The sequence below is a fragment of the Melozone crissalis genome, unplaced genomic scaffold (genome assembly GCF_028551555.1).
Source record: "Melozone crissalis strain CALT ecotype California unplaced genomic scaffold, PUWL_Pcris_2 ptg000036l_1, whole genome shotgun sequence".
Lineage (NCBI taxonomy): Eukaryota > Metazoa > Chordata > Aves > Passeriformes > Passerellidae > Melozone > Melozone crissalis.
Genome location: NW_026535814.1, coordinates 7661463 through 7680912, shown reverse-complemented (window position 1 = coordinate 7680912; position 19450 = coordinate 7661463). Strand labels below are relative to the sequence as shown.

At 48.8% G+C, this 19450-nt stretch overlaps 1 protein-coding gene across 1 annotated transcript in view; it reads left to right on the top strand.

The window, feature by feature from the left end:
* The window catches only part of LOC128941470 (serine/threonine-protein kinase PAK 1-like), a 69438-nt gene that overhangs the window by 35217 nt on the left and 14771 nt on the right, over positions 1 to 19450 (top strand). The window contains exon 8 of the mRNA XM_054283245.1: positions 4716 to 4768. Coding sequence (XP_054139220.1) covers positions 4716 to 4768 — 53 coding nt within the window. The remainder of the gene's footprint in view (positions 1 to 4715; positions 4769 to 19450) is intronic.

Below are 19450 nucleotides of genomic sequence, written 5' to 3'. Positions count from 1 at the left end.
GGGCGGGTTCGGAGCACCCGGAGCCTGGGCCCATGAGTAGCTGCTGCTGGCACTGGCTGTGCTCAGCCCGCTGTGCCGAGCAGCCGCAGCCATGGAGACACGGGCGGGAGCTGTGGCCGAGGCCGGCAGGCGGCCCGGGCCGGCTCGCAGCTGCGAGGACGCCGGCAGCCTGTGCCCTGAGGCCGAGGCTGTGGCGGGCGCTCTGCGGGCAGGGCTTTTCCGAACCGGCTGCAATGTGCTGCCCCCCGTGTGGGCCCGGCTGCGGCAGAGGCAGGCGGGAGCGCGGTGGGGCCGGCAGCAGCGGGCAGAGGCCGCAGAGGGCAGCAGCCCAGCCGGGCCCGCTGCGGAGCGGCACGGAGCTGCCGGGCAGCCCTCGGCCGTGTCTGTGCGCACAGGACAGGAGCAGAGGCCGGAGCAGAGGCAGGAGCCGCGGCAGGAGCCGGCCGCAGCGGCAGCTCGCTGTGCCTGGAGCCGCGGCCGCAGCTCTCCCCTGCCGGCCACAGCAGCAGCCGCTCGCCTCCGAGGCTCCGGCGCTTCCCGAAGATGAGGGGCCCGGCCCCCAGCACGCCCTGGAGCCCCGCAGCGAGAGGAGCCGGCGGCGCCGCAAAGAGCAGCGCAGAGGGCGCAGCTTGAGGAGGGGGACATGAGGCTGGCTCAGGGCCGCGCTGTGGCAACTCTGCCCTCTCGGCCTTCGCCTTGAGCCCTTTGCTCCTTTTCTTTGAGCCCTGATCCCCGTCCTTGGCCAAGGGCCCCCACAGCCCTTTCCAGGGCTGCAGGGAAAGCTCCCTCAGTGACAGAATCACAGAATCATTTGCTTGGAAGACAGATGCTTTTAAGATGATGGAGTCCAACCCATGCCCTAACACCTCAACTAAAGCACGGCACCGAGTGCCACATCGAGTCTTCTTTCAAAGGCTTGCAGGGATGGTGAGTCCACCAGCTCCATGGAGGGGTCACACCACAATACTCTGTACCTATTAGTGCCGGTTGTGGGAGGTGCTGTCTTTTAGTACAAGGCAGAGGATCAAGTTTCTAAATTGCCAGCACTTGGTGTGTCTGCCTGAGGATGCTGAGTGCTGGAGTCCTGCAGGACGTAGCCTTTTCCTGCAGGCAGTGACAGAAATTGGGCTATGACATGTCATGTTGGGTTTCTGTCTCGCCTCCAGCCAAAGAGATTGCATTTAGGGATCTAAATCCAAGTGGCAGGAACCCAAATGCTCTTGAGTCACAGCTGCAGGCCTGAATGCACACAGGATGTTTGGGCTGCCCATTCCTCCTTTGATTTTTCCTGCAAATGCCACTGCCTTTTCTGCCTCAACTAGAAATACCACAGCTGTGCCAAAACCAGCCAGTGGGTGGTATTCCAAAGGCAGTGTGCTCTTGGGAGGATGAATGAAGAAGAGCCTTCTTCACTTTTGAACCATTCAGAAGAAGCCATAAATGTGTCTTGGCACCAGTAAAAAAAAATAATTGGTAATTCAGGAAGAAATGTTGAGTTTTCTGAAAGGGTTAGAATGGGGTCTTCCAAATAATCTTCCAAATCAGTTGATATTTCAGAAACTTTCTTTAATTATTTAATTAATCCTAATCTATAATCCTATAAAACTCTTCAACAATCCTACTCTAGAATCCTACTCTACAATTCTACTCAAAATTGGCTATGGAGATAATATCTTGACATGATATGTTCTTGTCTCCTACTTCTTCTGAACTGAGTTGGTGAGTGGTGCCAGGATGGATGCTGGCTTGGCTGTTGTTACAAATGGATGCTGTCCACCGGGAAAAAAACCCAAAAAAAACAAAGAACAGTGAACCATGACTTTGCAAGCTCAGTGCTTCACAGGCTCAACGAGGATTCCTCTAGTTCCTAGGAAGACCCAGAAAGTAGAACGATGGGACCATCTGTTCCCCAGTTGTCATGTGCAGGACCTTGCCATCACAGGCAAATGTGGCCCAGAATCCCACTCATGTGTTCATTGTGATATCTTGCTGGGATTTTTGCCCTGCCAGTGCTCTAGAAATGGTGCTTTCTGTCCCTGGGGTTTCTTCCTTTCAGGAAACTCCAATGACTCACATAGGTCCTTGCCTTTGCAAGACAGGCTTTTATTTCCACAGGGAGACAGAGCAGTGTCTACCCTTCCATGCCCTGCCCCTCGTGTGCTGGACGGCACCTTCCTTCCCAGCAGGGCCAGCGCAGTGGCACTGGGTCCTGCAGTTCCCTCTCTGCCACACAACCTGGCAGTAACCCTGGCACAGTTCCCGTCTGCCTGAGCGTGCCAGGCAGCAGATGGGGTTGGGACAAGTCCCTCCCAGCTGTCCCTGTTTGCATGGCAGAAACCTCTAAGGGTGGGCTGGGGGGCACAAACCAGGGCCCCTCAGAAGCTCACAATGAGTCCCCCACAGCCCCTCCTGCCCACAGCCAAATCTTTGACTGCTCAGCTGGGACTGGCTTCCTTGGGTTCCTGCACCACCATTTCATGTGTCTGTACCCTGCATTGCTCTACTTCAGTTATTTTGCCATTAGATAAAACAGAACACCCAACCAAATTGAAAAAGAGGGCAACAGAAACAGTCAGAGGACAGAGCACCTGTCCTCTCAGGAAATGTGGAGAGAGGTGGAGTTATTCAGTTTTGTGAAGAACAGGCCCCAGCAGACTTCATTGCCACTTTCCAAGACCTCAGAGTGGCGTTGAACAAAGTGGGAGACATCTTTTTTAACAGGGCCAGTTACAACAGGATGTGGGTGAATATTTTTAAATACCATTAGGATCTAACCAGAACTTGTTTACTCGGAGCATGGTGCCGCCCTGGCACAGGTTGCCCCAAGAGCTTGTAGGTGCCCCGTCCCTGGAGCCATTCTGGGTCAGGTGGCAAAGGGCTCTGAGCAACCTGATCTCTTTAAAGATGTCCCTTCTCATTGCAGGACACTTGCACCAGAGGACCTTTACAGGGCCCTGCCAGCCCAGCCCAGTCTAGGATTCCTCAGTGTTTTCATTTGAAGAGCTCCAAGAGTGGAGGTGAGGAGGAAGGGCGCTCATCTGATCCTTGGACTTGAGTGGAGGAGGAGCCCACCCCTCAGAGCCTGTTTCACCTGCAGCCCCTTCACATTTTACCTGCAGGAGCTCCTTGGCAGACCAGCGCTGCTCCTCGTCTCTCTGCAGGCAGCAGCTCAGGAAGTCATGCAGGCAAGTCGAGAATTGGTTGGGCTGCTGCAACTGTGGGGTCCCTTCTGTGGCTATCAGGCGTTGAGCCTGGAGAAAAAAACAAACATGAGGCTCCACCTGCTGCTTTCACGTTTCCAAGGCTCTCCCACATCCTTTTGTTTACCCTCTGTTCTTCAGTGGTAGTTTCTGCCCTGGCAGAGACCCAGAGATAATTTTCCTTTACCAACCAGAAACCCAAACCCCGATGCAGCCACAGCTTTTCCACCATCCCGCAGATCTTGCCTTGGCGGCTGATTTCATTGACTGACCTAGTTAGTGGGAGCTACATCAGCAAAAGCACATTTGCTTCTCTGAGAATTCAAACCGGCTTGAGAGGCTTTTTGGAAAAGGGACTGTGCTATAGAAACTCATTCCAAGGGTTAGTACATGAAAGGCACCTCTGCAGTGCTTGTTGGTGCTTTAAGCGCACGTGCCATAGAACAAAACTCATCAAGCTTTTTGTGCTGTTCTTGAAAACAATGAGAATTGGAAGGAAAGTAAGGAAATCCATCAGTTAATCCCCAGGTAAGGAAACAAATATTTACAATCTCATCTTCAACACAGACACATTAAGATGCCTGCACAAATGTATTGGGATGAAAATGCCTGCTTAGGCAAAAAGGAGCCACCTGCAGCTCTGTCTCTCAGCAGTCTGAAAATTGCAGCTTCCCATTTTGCAGCAAAAGAAAAACTGTCATGGTCAGAAGAAGGAGAGGTGCCATGCCTGTGGTCACCCTCTGCTCATTTGGCTACTCAAGTCAATACATTAATGGTAGGCCCATCCCAGAAAGTGCCAGGAAACAAATGGCAGGCTCTCCACATCACCAGGCTCTGGCTTGGTGACACAGAGAATGTGCCTTTGGCTAGGAGAGAAACACGGTCGCTGAGTGTTTCAGCAGCACTGCAGAAGAAGCAGAAGAGACTCTGTGGCCTTTACACTCTCATGCCAAGGTTTCAGGCATGTTTCCAAAGTGAGAAGAAACTGCACAGTGGGTTAAGTTCCTTTCTAAAGACCACAGCTTTTGAAAGTTTTTGAAAGTTTTAGAAACTTTGTTGGGTTTGGGTTTCCTTCCTTCATTTCTGGAAAGATACAAGCAGTTCCAAGACGCTTGTTTCCTGTTACTGGGGCCATCTCCACAGACAAAAGAACTGGAATCACTTATAACCCAAAGGAAAGTGTTGCCTGAGAATGGAGTTTGTTTGCATGTGTAAGGCTTGAGTTCCCCCACTGATGTATCCAAATTGACAGCAGATGCTGATGTGCTGCAGGCACATTTTTAGGAGGGGACCTTGGTAGAAGTAGTTCCAGCAGATGGCCATGGGATTTTGTCCAATGGCATGCAGGACAAGGGACAGATAAGAAAGACAGTGGGATCAGTGAGTATTTGCCCCTTACCGAGGTATGACTTTGGTCCCAGTAAGGAGGTTCTTTTTCTACCATTTCAATCCCCACAATTCCAAAAGACCATATGTCCACTTTGGGGCCATATGGTTGACCTGTGACCACTTCAGGTGCCATCCACCACGGAGTCCCAGCTACCAAGCACGGTCTGCTCTGCTCAGGGGTGAGCTGAGTAGAGAGGCCAAAATCAGCTGAGGAGAAAGCAAAATATTGGTTTTGTTTGAATTCTGTGCAATTAGGAAAGCAGGCAAAAGAATTCCCCAGTAGAAGTTTGCTGGCATTGGCGACTTTAAAAATCCCCATTTTTTACACTGCCTCCAGCAGTGGCTTTTGTTCTTTGCAGTCTTTAGACTTGTAGCTCCCTCCCTCTGGAAGGGGCACACAGAGAGCAAGGCCACTCTTGACTGCTTGTTCCTTGTCCTGCCTCTGTGCACGTTGCAACTGTGCCCTCAGCTCACAGCGGGTGTCCCTGCACTGCCACCAGCACCATTTTTCGGGAGCTGGCTGTCACTCCAAGCAGCCCCACACCCACATCCCTGGAATGCTGCACCTGACCAAGAATATACTGACTCAGCTTGACAGAACCGTTGGTTCTGAGAAGGATGTTGTCGCTCTTCACATCTCGATGGATCACATGGTTTGAGTGAAGAAAATGCAGTCCTTGCAGGCACTGAGAGAGAAAACAGAAAGAGGAGGGCAAAAAGTGTTGTGATTTCAGCACACAAGAAAGGCAACAAAGAATCTAAAAGATTCCCTCTGCAGGGGAATGGGCAGTAATGTCAGAACACAGTGCCACTGTGAGGACGAGTTTGCTGCTCCAACACTTGCAGAGCAGGACCTTTCTGAGGAAAGGCATGTCAGCTTTTGAAAGAGCAACAGCACCTGCTCTTTGTCCCCTGCAAACCAGCCAGGATGACTGCTGCTGCAGTGGACATTGCTCAGAAGCAAAGAGCATTTTGGCTGCACTCCTGTCCTTTTTAGCTGAGGACTGAGAGAAACGAGTCTCTCTTTTTTTTCTTTGCTGTTTGTTTCAAATCCTGCCACCAGCACCTTTGCTTTCACCGGAAAGGGATGCAGTGAAGACAGGCAAAAGTTTAGGGAAGCAAGATGGAGAACAGCAAATACAAGAGACAGAGCGAGAGTACAACAGCAGGAGAGAAGAGTACTGGCACTGAGTACAGGGAGTGCAGGGGCACTGGCAGGCCTTTCACTTGAGATGCTTTTACTTGCCCATAGCATACCAGCAACATAGAAACCAAGCTTGGCACATGAAATCACTCCTGATCTGAGCCCCTGTTTCCTGGACAATCCTGCCCAAGCCCTTGGAAACACAGATGGGATTGCTGACCTCCCGACTGATGGCTGCAATGTGATGTTCAGACAGGCAGGTCTTGTAGATGACATGACTCAGAGCGCCTCCATCCATGTACTCCATAACCAGCCAGAGTTCCTCACTCACAAGGTAGCTGAAGAAAGGAAACAAAGGTGTGGAGATGAACATGCATGGATACATTGCAGTGCCCAGATGGCTGGCACAGAGACTGATTTTGTACGGTCCTTTGAAGAGTTCTCTTGACAGGAAAAAAAGCACGGGGAGATGCAATCCCAGGAGAGAAGGACATCTTCCCCACCTTTCAGCAGTTTGCCAAAAGAATGCCTTTCCATTTGTAAACCAGAGCACCTCATGCTGCAACCAAGCCCAAAAGTGGCTTTCAGCATCAGGACCCTGACCTCTTTATGAGCAGGCTGAGCTCCAAGATGCCCCTCTCCCAGCTAGGGAAGGCTCCAGCCTCTGCAGTCCCCTCCAGCCCTCAGGGACAGGGCAGCTAGCACAAAAAGGCTGGCAAAGCCCAAGCATGAGCACTGACAAGCAGTGGGAAGAAGCCACAGCCAGCCTGAGCCCTGTACAAGCTGTTGCCCTCATTCAGGACACAAGAGGATGGGCCTTGAGATCAGCCACACCAAGGTGCGGATCAGTGCCCTTTTTGTCCCAACAGGTGATGGTAGACACAGAATCCCCTGGGCTCTGGTCTCAGCCCCACCAGGTCTTATCTGAGAGCACAGCACTGGCAGCTGTTACGGGCAAGAGGCAGATTCATTGGGTTGTGCTGCAGAATCACAAAGGGCTTGATGTGTTTTCCTAGAGACTGATCTGAGCAGGGCTTGGGCCAATGGCTAGGATTCTAACAGTCATGGGAAAGAGTGGGAATCAGGTATGGAAAAGTGCCATGGATCTGAGGAATTTACCATGGCTGGGCTGGAGGCTCTCTCCTGAGAAGTTCCTGCAGTACAGTTTTATCTGATCATGCCACTTGGATGTGTCTCTTGGACACATCTTGATAAGCATAAAACTAGATTAAAAAATAGCTTTTTTCTTTCTTTGGGGGCACATGGAAAACACCACGTGCTCTCTATTTGTCCTGTAACCTGATGTTCTTTCAAAGTAGTTATTACCGACAAAAAGATAGCATTCTCTTATTGACAAAAAGATAGCATTCTCATAAAAATAAACTGCAGATGTAGTAGTGGTAACTGTAACAGTCACATAAATTACATCAGCAAGACATGTGGGGCAGAAGAGCTCCTTCAGGATGGAGAAAAACAAACTCCACCAAGAAAACTGCACAAAGGAAAAAAAAAAGGCAAAAAGAAAACCAAAACCAAATACCCACAAGAAAAACAACTAAAACAAAAACAAATAAAAAAAAAGAACAATAAAAAATCCCCAACCAAAAAGACAAAACCCCAAAGCCAGTCCATTTCTGTGAAGTTGTTTTGCTCTGATGACTGGTTGGAAGTCAGGAGTCTGAGGAGAATTTAGGAAGCTGAAAATTCTGTGCAGTTTGGCCATGAGCACACAGGACTCGCCTAGATCATTTGCAAAGTCACAGGCTTCTGCTGATCCAAGAACAATCCCTGCTTCAGCCTTTAGCAGAGAGGGAAGCTCAGGCAAACCCAAGCCAGTCCAAGGTGCCCTCAGAGGCAGCAGGAACACCCAGAGCGCTCTCTCGCTGCCTCGGAGCAATGCCAGCACTTCCTCTGGGGAGTCCGAAATGGCCCTGTGACACTCAACTCAGGAGGAGCATTTGGTACAGCTCTGCTGACACCTGCACACAACACACTGTCCCTCAGACAAGCAACACCCCAGACGTACCCAGCATCTCCAGGTACTTCTCCTCGGTCTGCTGTTTTGGAGAGTTTAAGGAACTGCCCGAGCTCGAGTTCCCTGGTTTGAGAGAAGAGCTTCCTCGAGGTGATGCTGCTGCAACAGCAGGTTCAGAGCCCATGATGTGCTGGACCTGGAGCACTTCTGGTGGACACTGTTCCTGTGCCTCACTCCTGACTTGGGGTCCTTCATTGCCAGATATTCGCTGGAAGTCTTCACAGGCTGCCTGGTGAGATGTCAGCACTTGCACCTCAAATGAAACAGAACAAAGCAGTCAGACACTACAGCTTGTCCCTGTCAGCCAGGAGTCATTGACTGTGAGGAAAGGCAGAGAACAGATTGACAGGGGATGCAGCTGACAGCTTGTTTCAGTCTTCCATCTGGATCACCACGTTCTACTGTAAAAACACCTCAAGAAAGAAGGGGAGAGCAGGAACAGGCCAGCAGGAATCAATTTGGATGACTGCTGGCCAAAAGGCCAAAGGAAAGTTTCATTGTCCAGGGCAGCAGTTAAGACTCCGCACAACAGGAAATGTCCTTCAGAGTGACTGTGGTACCCACTACAGCAGGATGGCACTCAGAGGCATGGCCCCACTCCCTGCTGCTCTGCAGTGTCAAAGGCAAGAAGGGCAGAAACCACCAGTTTGGTGACTGCAGTGACACTGCATCCCTCTTTTACTCACTTGGTCTTCTATAGCCTGAGGGAGGCAATTATGTTTCTCTCTGACGCTTTTCATTTCTTCCTCCAGCCTCTTCTCTCTTGCCTTGTTGGTAGCCTCAGAGTCCTGCAGCTCTGCCTGCACGTGTCCCTTGATAGACTGTAAACAAGAAGGGAGAGGGCATTTCATGAGTGGAGTGGCTGCCACTCTTTCACTCACCTGGTTTTGTTGATCGCTCCTCTGCTGATGGAGATTCTCCTCTTGAATTCTTCCCATGTCTTCCTTGTTCCTCCTCTTCACTGTCATGATGGCACTCTGAGCTTGGGGCAGCTCTGCTTGTGGCTCTGCCTTGATGTTCTGTGCACACAAATGCAGAGCAAGTGACTGGGAGCTGCCATCAGGCTCAGCTTTTTCCTCTTGCAGCCTCAAAATCACATTTATGCAGCCACTTCTTTCTGCTTCCCTCCCCACATCTGCTTCCAATGTAACCCTCCTGTCCCAGGGCTGATCTCTGCAGATTCCAAGGCTCTGTGCTTCCAGTGCCTGTGGGATTCCTGGCCTCCTCAGTCCCAAGAGCTCTGGTTTATGCCCCTCTTCCTGCCCTTTCTTCTGTCACCTGGCCAGTCAGGCTTACCTGGCCATTCTCCTGTGCCTCTTCCACCTGCTGCCTGAGCTGCCCTTCCTACTCTCGGGCTGTGAACGGCTCTCCCTGAGTCTGGCATGGCATCTCTGATGAAGCAGTCTGCTCCTGCTCTCCCTCTGGAAGCACCTGCACAGAAAGCAGGAGAAGATGGGTTTCAACTTTCCATATGACATTTGTGGGCCAAGACTCAAAGACTGCTGGGCTCACACGTTCCCAAAGCACTGTGCTGCTGCTCTGCTGGGTCATTCTCTGTTTGAGTGGAGGCACAGATTCCAAAGTGACCCTGGCCCTACAATCAGGGGCCATCTAGAAACGAAGCTCCAACAGCCTCTCAGGCAGCTGACAGGGAAGGTGTGGCATTTCTCAAGGGTCTGGTGAGGGCCTCCCTCTGCTTCTGCGATGTCCTGTTTCTCTTTCAGTAGTGACTGACACGCCGCCCTGTCCCACAGCTCCTGCCTGGCTCTGCAGGTGGCTTCCTGGGTGAGCTCACTCCTTGTGAGAGACACTTCTGGGGTTCTCTTCAGGCCGGCACCAGCATTCCTGCCTTCCTGACATGCACGCCCTTGTAAGAAATCCTGGTCGTTAAGGAGATGAGGATGTATGCAAAGATCCCTAATGGATATCAAAGAAACTCTCCGGCCACCTCAGTATATGGAGGACGACCAAGGTGTTTCTTTCCCCTCTTTTGTCACCTGAGAATTCTGACCAGCATTTTGGCCCACGCAGCTCCCCAGCCACAAAGGTGCCCATTTCCCTTCAGATACAGCAGGCACCATTGCAAGATGGCCTTCCTCTTCCGAGCAACAAAAGACAGCAGTCAAGGACTTGCAGCTTCACCCCCACTCCAGGCTGCAAGGCACTTGCCAAAGCTGCAGACTGCACCAAAATATGCACCAACAGAAACTGGCCGCTTCTCCTTTTGGCCTCACTAGAAGGCTTCGCAACTCCGCACTTTGTTTCTTTGGCTGCGCGGGACAGGGATGGCCTGCCACAGCTGCATGGACCACACAATTCTCCTGCTGCAGCTTATCAAAAGCTAAAAGACAGCTGGCTCACATTAGACTGTACAAGTGAAGAACCACTCCAAGAAAGTGCAGACCGCTTGCACAAGCCAAACACACCATTCCTAAAAGGGGAAACAAACAAACCAAAGTCTGGCACCTCCAGCACTCCCTCCTTTGCCCTTGGCCATAGCAGCGCAGAAGCCAAGAGATAGAGCTTCCCTGAGCCAAGAAGCCAGATGCTCTCCCAGAGGCACCAGCCCTTTGCTGCCTCAATGGGACAGGTCAGAGGCCAAGTTCTGTGGTCGCTGCCTGGAGGAAATCCCGAGTTCCTGGCAGGACTCCAGCACCCAGCATCCTCAGCCTGCAACAGCAAAGTGCTAGCTGCTCCAAAACTTGCAGCTCTGCCTTGCACTAAAGACAGCACCACACAACTGGCACTTACAGTATCAGAATATCCAGGATCCGGTGTGAGCACTGATGGAGGCTGGCGGTCATCCACCTCAGTTTTCTCCTCTTTGGCTTCTTCTCCAGGAGCAGCGGGAGCCAGGGGAGAGACAGCTCTTGGTTCTGTCATCTGTGGCAGGAGACAAGCACGAGGGAGAGGCCATTTCCTATCATGTAGAACCTCATTTCTTTTTACATCTACCATCACATCCTCTAAGGAAAAATCATAACATTTCACAGCGACAGAGGGCTTCTAAGTCACAGCCATCAAATTAATACGGGCCAATTCAACAGAGCTCTTAGATGGATATGAAGTGGTTTCTCCTGCCTGGCTGCTATCAGCAAGCAAGGTTGTCTCGGCAAAACGGAGCTTTTAGCACTTGAAAGCGCTGACGTGGAAACGTAGGAATGCCACAGCAACGCCTTTGCTACTGCTGCTGCAGATGTGGAAAACCAAAACAGGATCAGAATCCCATCCAGGGCTGGGAAACGTTGTGCAGAAGAATCTTTGCTTGCTGGAAAAACAGGAAAAGGAACAGGCCTTCTCCTCCTAGCAAAACAAGTAGCCAACAAACGACAAGATGGAAGTGTCACCCGCTCCAGTGTCTAAAGCCCTTGGATGCAGTGAGGAGATGTTTGGCACTGAAACAGCCCTTGTGCTGAGCACCGTCATGCAGGGATTGATGGAAGTCTGCCTGAAGGTGCCTCAAGTGCCTCCCATTGTCCAGGCTAAAGCTCCCTGAGCACCTCCTCCCTGGCCTTGTGCTGCACCCCCTTGCCCAGCTCCCCTGTCCTTCTGTGCACACGCTGCAGCCCCTCCATGACTCTCTGCTTCCCAGGGCCCACAAGTGCACACAGCACTCCAGCTGTGGCCGCGGCGCTGCCCAGCACAGGGCCACGCTCACTGCCCCGCTCCTGCTGCCCCGCTGCTGCTGACACAGGCCACCATGCCCTTGGCCTTCTTGGCCCCGTGGCCACACGCTGCCTCATCTTCAGCTGCTCAAGGCCGCCAGCCCTGCGTCCTTTTGGCCCACGCTGCTCCCCAGCCACAAAGGTGCCCATTTCCCTTCAGATACAGCAGGCACCTTTGCAAGATGGCCTTCCTGTTCTTCAATCGCATCTTTTATATATAGATATATTTGTACATCATAGATGATTTAGTAGGAATAGAATTCTAAGGTCCCCTTACTTAATTTCAATGGTGTAATTCCACTGTACAGGAATTTGCTCTTTGTGAAATACTCCACCCTATATGCTGTGGGAGACAACCTTCTCTGTGCAAAACTGGATTTGTAGTTCTTCAAAGCTCTGAGATGGAAATTAATAAATTACCACTTATGCCTCTGATTTTTTTCTTGCAGGCATGAAAATGGATTTTCTTTCAGCCTTCCTAGCTGGCCCTCTATATTCTACTGCCACTGGCCAAGCTCGCAGCTTCCTCTACAATGCTTTAACACCAGGAACATTAAATGTTCCTTTCTCACTCACCTCATGATCAGCTCCACTGAACACAGGCCTCAGGTGACCTGCAGTGGGCAGGGAAAATGAACCAGATGCTGTGAGAAAATATCCTGGGCTGCTGAATCTCACAGAACAAGTCAACCCAAACAGAGATGATTTCCCATTTCGCAGCATCCCTCCAGGACACACATTTCATTCACATAGCCAGCAAGAGGTCAGGTCAATATTCTTGGTTGTGCCTACACTTTGGCCTGTTTTGCCAGTAAATGACTACAAACATCACTAAGAAAATGCAGATTTTTCTTTAACACTCAATGTTCCTGTTCTACTTAACACATAAACAGCTGCTAAAATCCTCTCCTTGATGTAGTTTTTTCTTAAAAATCAGTTGCATGCACCAATTCTCATGAACTTGCTGCATGCCCAGAAAAGCTCCCCCAAAATCCCCCTGAGCTCTGGCAGTTCTGTTGTGAAACAGCAGAGCAGCAGCTCCAGGGTTCTGGAGCAGACCTTCACTGCTTTGGAGTTTGCATTTCATTGCCAAGGGTAGATCACGATTTTAGCCCTCAGTAAAAGGTCAAGTTAGACAGTCAGATCCTTTCAAGACAAACTGTTGAAAGAAAGAAGCTTTCCCTGAATTCTGGGAACAATTGTAGAGTTTCAAGAAGGCCTTCCAAGATGGTCTGTCAGTCTACATTTTCAAAAGTTCCTGCTTGTCCCAGCAAACTGAGGAAATGACAGACTCTGCTGCCACAAACTCTCCTGTGGAGGGAATTGAAGCCCTGCATGTTCCCTTGCAAATGCTGCCCCTGTGGCTACAGACACCCCCTTTTTAGCTGAACGACTTGACAGGAGCTTTACCAAACCAGTGGCATCCTAATGCTCTTTCTCTTTCAAAATCAGACACTCAGTCACTAAGAGCAAGCAGGAAGACATACAAAAGCCAGGTTAGGATACACCCTAACCTAAGCAGAAGAGAAACCTCTACTTAGGTGCAAAATTCGTAAAGTAACAGATGGAATATGTAACGCCATATGCAGCAAAAGCTGCAGTGGCCAGATGGTTAATTATTGGCATTTCTGCAATTTCTTTAAAAACTAAAAATTCAAGCCTCTTGTCAGTGGGCAGCTGCCTACTGACAAATGCTACGACCAGGAGGGTTCTCCTGATCTGACAAAGGCCTATGGCTGCTCTGACACGCAGGCCTTCCCTGCACCAAGGCAGCCTCCTGATGTCACTACGACAATGTGGCAATCATGCCTTGACATCACAAAGGGACAGCTCTGTGTTGTCTGTGAGTTTATGCAAAGCAATAACTAACCTTCCCTAGAGCAAACACAAAATAGCCTGGGAAGTTCTCCTCTGTCACAAAGCAGCACAAATTCCCCTCATGGGCCAAACCCTGTTGTTCAGGGGATCCAAGAGGAACTCCACGAGTGCCCCAAGCACCTACAGCCTGTACGCCCCAAGAGAGCCCTCAGATGGGACACAAGTAAAGGAACCCAGACCAAGAGAATGGCCCACAGCATTGCACATCTGAGAAATTACTCTCATTTTTAACATTTAAAGGTATATTACACATTAATAAAGGAATGAAATAAGGAAAAATTGCAGCATTGAGAGTCTCCATGACTAGCAGGCATGTGCTCATCTACAAAAAGGATGCTCTGCCTATTATACCCTTAGCCCCTCCAAAAGTTTTGTCAGTCAACTCTTTCTCTGCAGTCCACTAGTGGAGATTACTTTCTTGCATCTTGACTGGAGATCAGGTGTTGTTACACACTGCCTGCTGGTCACAAGCCAGCCCTCCCCAAATGCCCTGACTACCAAGGCGATTACAAGGGGGACTAGAAAGACGACTGTGGGAGGATATATTACAAATTCATCAGTACACATTTGAACATCCACATAACATCTACTTCTTAATTGTCAGAGCCAACTATTGCATTACTCGTCTAGAACACACAGAACAAGGAGAGATGGCGCTGTTGGCATCACAGCTGAAATGCTTCCTAACAAATCTGCCCACATATTTGCATATTTATTGGACATGCCCAGGGCTCTGGGGCATGTACATCTCTGCCTTTCTTCCCCTTTGGGAGCAGTCCAACTGGCAGCATCTGCCCGCCAGCAGCAGCTGCTCCAAGCTGGGAATGCCGCTGGCAGTGCTGATTTCCAGAGGCTTCTGTGTCCCAGGGGAAGCCAAGGCAGGAGCGGGTTGAACGGTGCTGGCGCTGCTGCTGCTCTGTGCCAGAGAGCCCCGGCTGGGCAGGGCACGGTGCCCACTGCGCTGTGGGCTCCTTCTCCTGCCACAGCTGGGCACACCTGGGAACAAGGCATGGCAACTTGTGGGCAGCCCAAGGGGTTTCTGGGGCTGCTCTGCTCTGCACACACCCAGGACACCTGCAGCACTGAATTTTAACCCTCAAACAGGTAAACCAGAGGGAAAAAGCTAGAAAAGATTTCATTTGGACCATTCTTACCTGCTCAACAGAAGTCTTCCAAATGAACGTTACCAAGCAGGGCCCAATCCCTGCTGCCAGCTCAGGGTTAGAAGGGAGGCAATACTTGATTTCAGCACAGGGTGTGTGGGGAATCACTTCCCTAATACATGCACACCCAGCAATCTCACTTACTAGTTTGTATCCATGGTTCTAAGATGTATTCAATACTTTGCTGAGACTCACAGGCTAAATATACCCCCAAATTGTTTGATTTACTGACTGATACTTATTGAATTATTGATACTGAAATCACTTCTCTGAATTTACTGACATGAGAATAGGAGTGTCCTGTAGGTCCATTCCAGTTTTAGTCACAGGTTCAGGAGGAGACCTCTGCACAAAATAACCCAGGACAAAACGGGACTTGCAAAGCAAATTCATTCTATTAGTTGCAGTAGCAAATAATATATACCAACCCCTGTATTCCTAAAAAAACGCTGAGCAGTAGAAGGAGGTGGAGCGTGGCTGTCTGCAGCAGGGGCAGGTGGGCAGTGCACTTTCAGGACATCCCCTGGATGAAAACGCTGTGCATCTCATCCTTCTCACCCTTCCAGCTCAGAACCAGGCCTTATGTCTCCTGCTCAGGAGTGGAATTTCCCAGTTACTGCATTGGCTCACACATGGCTGGCGGTTGAGATGAGGCCAATGAATCAAGGATTTAAAAGAACTGGAAGAGTTAAAATTTTAGCAAGATTTAGTTAGGGGGAAAGAGTATAGCAAGAAGAGTAGAAATAATAAGGGATAGTTAATTTTTTGCAGGTAAGGTAGTTAAGGCTAGGGTAATGTATCACTTGCTTGTCTTTACTATGTTTAAAGAAGCAGGATGGAATGCGGATTTCGTTGTGACAAAGAAGAGGACTGTAGCCTGCACCTGGACCCCGAAACTTCAGCTATAGTCAAGGGGTGCGAAAGCCTGCCAACAGGTCATAAGTAGAGAGGTCAAATTGAGGAAGACGTCTTGGTCTTCATCAGAAGGAGACCATTCCCCACTTTAAAACCCACCAACCCATTTGAAGTGAAAGACTGCAGAAAGCAAAGGAACTTTGGACTCAATTATAATACATTTTAATACAAAGGGGGGTAGGCAGTGTTACCTAATGAATGTGTGTTAGTTTTTTGGGAATTATATGGGTATGTAAGACATTTTAGAAAAGCAGAGAGACAGCGATTCTTCACACGTCTTTAGGAGACAACTCCTCGTGTGCCTGTTGCTGTAATAAACACACCACCTTCTAACTTTAAATGTGGTGAGTTCTATTCCACACTTCATTTGGTGACCGTGGCAGGAACACTTCTCTGCTCCGGCGAGAACAACCGTGCTGTGGATGTCTCTGGGCGCTGCCAGGACATTCCTTTCCTGGAGGCACCTCCTCTCTCGGCTGTTCCTCGTGGGGGACAGACAAGACTGCTGGGACTGTGGAGAAAGGGAATGTTTAACTCTGTATAAAGTAACCCGTAAGGTGTACGCAGGGGAAGGGTGGTTCATAAGTCACACAGAGATGTCCTGTGCACAACGTACGCCTGTACAGTTTGGGTTTGGGTCTGGCTGCCGGCAGAAAGGATTTGCTGTGTCAATAAGGACCTGCTAGCAATTCTAGGGGTGAATTGAGCAAATCCTGGTTTATTGCTGCAATTTTTCCTGTGTGGTGTAATTGTGGTTGTGTTTTCAGTGTGTGAATGTTTGAGGAAGATGATGTGAGTGGATGCTGTTGTGATTTATGGTGTGTGTTGTGTTGAGAAAAGCAAGCACTCTGTCCCCTCACAGAGATACTCCTTTCCTGGTGAGCTTGTGTGTGTGGACTTTGTAATTGCAGGGGTTAGTACTCCCTGTGACACCTGGTGCTTGGGTATACAGGGGGGTTGAGTAGTTTTTCTCCCTCATTGGGGTCATTTGGAACTGTACAGTTGGGTTTGGGGAGATTTTAGGATTTTGTTTACATCAAGTGCAGCAATTTATGCAGAAAACTACAGCGTGGTGATTTAACATGTTGAGCTATGGTAGTTCCTTTCTACTGCTCCCCCTCCACCAGGATTTAAAATCTCCTGCCATGAGGTGGATGCTCTGTTTCCTCTCCAGGACATCCTCTTTCCTCTCCTGGATGCTCTCTTTCTCTTCTGGAGTTGTTCTTCATTAAAGCAGTGGGACTTTGGTCCCGAGAAGAAAGAGCACCTCTCGTCTCTTGCTTTTGTCCTTGACAGTGTCACTGTGGTCCAGAGCTCGCCAGACTGATCCCCCACAAGGCAAAAACCGACAAATGGTCCCACATGCAGAGATCAAAAATTGGCCACATTTTTGATGGAATGGGGTGTTTGCCATAGTTTTGGAATTCCCTGTTCCCACACAGGTGAGGCAATTGTTGAAAGGACGCACCACATTCTAAAACCCAACAAAAGGGGAGTGGCCCAAGCAACACCCCAAGATTAGGTTGAGCAAAGCTTTAGATGTCTTTATGTTTTGAATAGCTCATTTGCAGGACCTAATCCTCCAATTTTTAGGCACTTTTCAAACAGCACACAAGCAAAATTGAAAGAAAATCCTTCAATTTTGATCAGAAATCTTGAGTCAGGACAAATTGAAGGACAATTTGCACTAATCACTTGGGGCAAACGGTATGCTTGTATTTATTTGCACAGGTGCCAGGCCTAAGTGGGTCCCTGCGAAGGATGTCTCATACACAAGAGCGCACCAACATTTCCACCAGCAGGGAAATGAGCACGCAGACATGAGCCGCACAAAGAAACTACGGTTCATGCCAGACATTCCCTGTTCAACCTGTGAAAGCTACAAATCTTGAGTTTGATTGTTGATTTTTGGACTGTGAAAATTGTTTGTATCATAGAGCTTTTTCAGCAAAAGCGTGGTGTCCATTGTGTTCAAAAGAATTCTAAGATATCCAATTTTGTAAAACTTGAAGTTTAGAGGGACTTTGTAGTGCCCTATATTTGGCCAGTCCCTTAACAAGTGCTACAAGATTTGCTTGAGAACTGAAATAGATGGGGAAGCTTTTGCCAAAAAGCAGCTGAACAGGAACATGGAGTTTGCTCAAATGATATCCTGGCGCTTGTTGGTTTTGCTTGCTTGCTTTTGTAGTGCATATATGCCTGTAGATCAACCAAAAATGAATGTTTGCCTTGTTTTAGCCAAGTCAGCAGGCCCAGACACCACATGTTTGACCAGTTCGAGCCCAGACAAATCCTTTGTGACATATTTTGTCGGTGTGCCAGTGCCAGCTGAGGAATGCCCAATACCCAACTTTGTAGAATACATCTTTGTTGAATAGGTCTCTGTGGATTGGGTGTTTTGGCAGTGATACTAGTAGTAATACCTTGCTTACGTCGGTGTGTGTGACAAATGATGGGCAAAACTATCAAAGAAATTTTTATCAGACAAGAAAGAGGAAGGAAATGGATTCACAGAGAGTTCTTGAAATCTCACACAGATGGTGAATGAAGGTATAGAAATGGAGGAAGGTTTTGAATTAAGACCTTGAAACAGACAAGACTTTTTTGGAACAAGGACTTGTAATTGCTGTCAGACATGACTTAGGCCTTTGAACTGACTGGACTTTCACAGCATTAAAATTGCTGTGTTGGAATATAGCAAGGCTTAATGCAAGGGAAAAAGGTGCTTTAAGCAAGTAATAATTAGGTATACTATAGTAAAGCTATGAAATGCAAGGTAGTTAATAAACAGCACGGATCCAAGGTTTCTTTTCACTTGTACCGAGAGGAGGAATTGTGGGAATCCTTCAAATCAAAGGGTTTTGGGGAAGCTGCAAAAGGCAGACCTCAGAGACAGCAGAACTGCAATTAGAGCTAAGCAGCAGCCAGAAGATTGGTCAGCAGAAAAGTTTTAAAAGAAGTAGAAAAGTAAGGACAAAGAGAACAGTGGCCTGTGTATTAATGCTTGGCTAGAATTACTCGTTAACCTTCAAAAAGTATATCTATCTAAGATATTAGGAACTTCTCAGCTTAATAATGGAGCTCTGTGCATTGTGTTTTAAGGCTTACAAGCGGGTATTGCATTCAGAAGAAGCAAGCATTGTTTTAACCAAAGGTACGTGTGCTTGTAGTGGTTGGATAGAACTACTGTCAATATGCTTCTGCTTTGTGTGATTGGTCAAAAACTTTTCAAGTAAGTTGTACCACTAAGTTCTTTGCCTGCTGCCACAGATGTGAGCTGCTGGCATCTTCCCATATTCATAACCATGTAATGAGACTGATGCTGGAAAACAAAAAGCTCGAGGCGCGTTCCTCAGCATCCCGTCCCGTTCGTGATTTGTACAGAGACCCCCAGCTGGCAATAGTATATAGATGTTCAATTACATCTATGATAAATTAATAGGTATTATTTCATACATTTTGATATCTTTTCATTTCATATAGATTTTTATATTTTAATTTAATATAGATTTGATTTCTTCCTCCAGCTTGGGAGAGTGAAGATTTTTAACAGTGCAAAACCTTCTGCCCAAACATCAGTCAGCCCCCGGGCGTGTGCATGCACACCCACCCACTGTGCTTGCTCTTCTCAGCATCTTGGGGCTGCTGTTTGCACAGAATTGGGATGAATTTAACTCGACAGAGCCAGGAGTGGGGTGTCCAGCTTGTCAAGAACACTCACATGGTAATGAACAACACAGCGCTCTCAAATCACATTATCACAGGTCATTTCATTTTTTCTGGGCTCTGAGGAACTCTTAAAAGCCCCAAAGACACAGAAAAGAGGTGGAAAACATTGGCATCATGCTACTGCTGGTGTCCTCCTGGAGGAAAATCTCTTGGGTTTCTTAAGGTTGTAGCTTTCCAAAAACAAGGAAGACTGCTCAGCACTGGCAGCCCAATTGTGAATGGTTTTCTTGACTTGGCAAAGCTGGGGTGTTAACAATGGATTCCATCCTTGGTTCAAATCACCTGCCCTCACCTGCAGACAAAAGCAGCAGCACCACCACCACCAGCAGCTA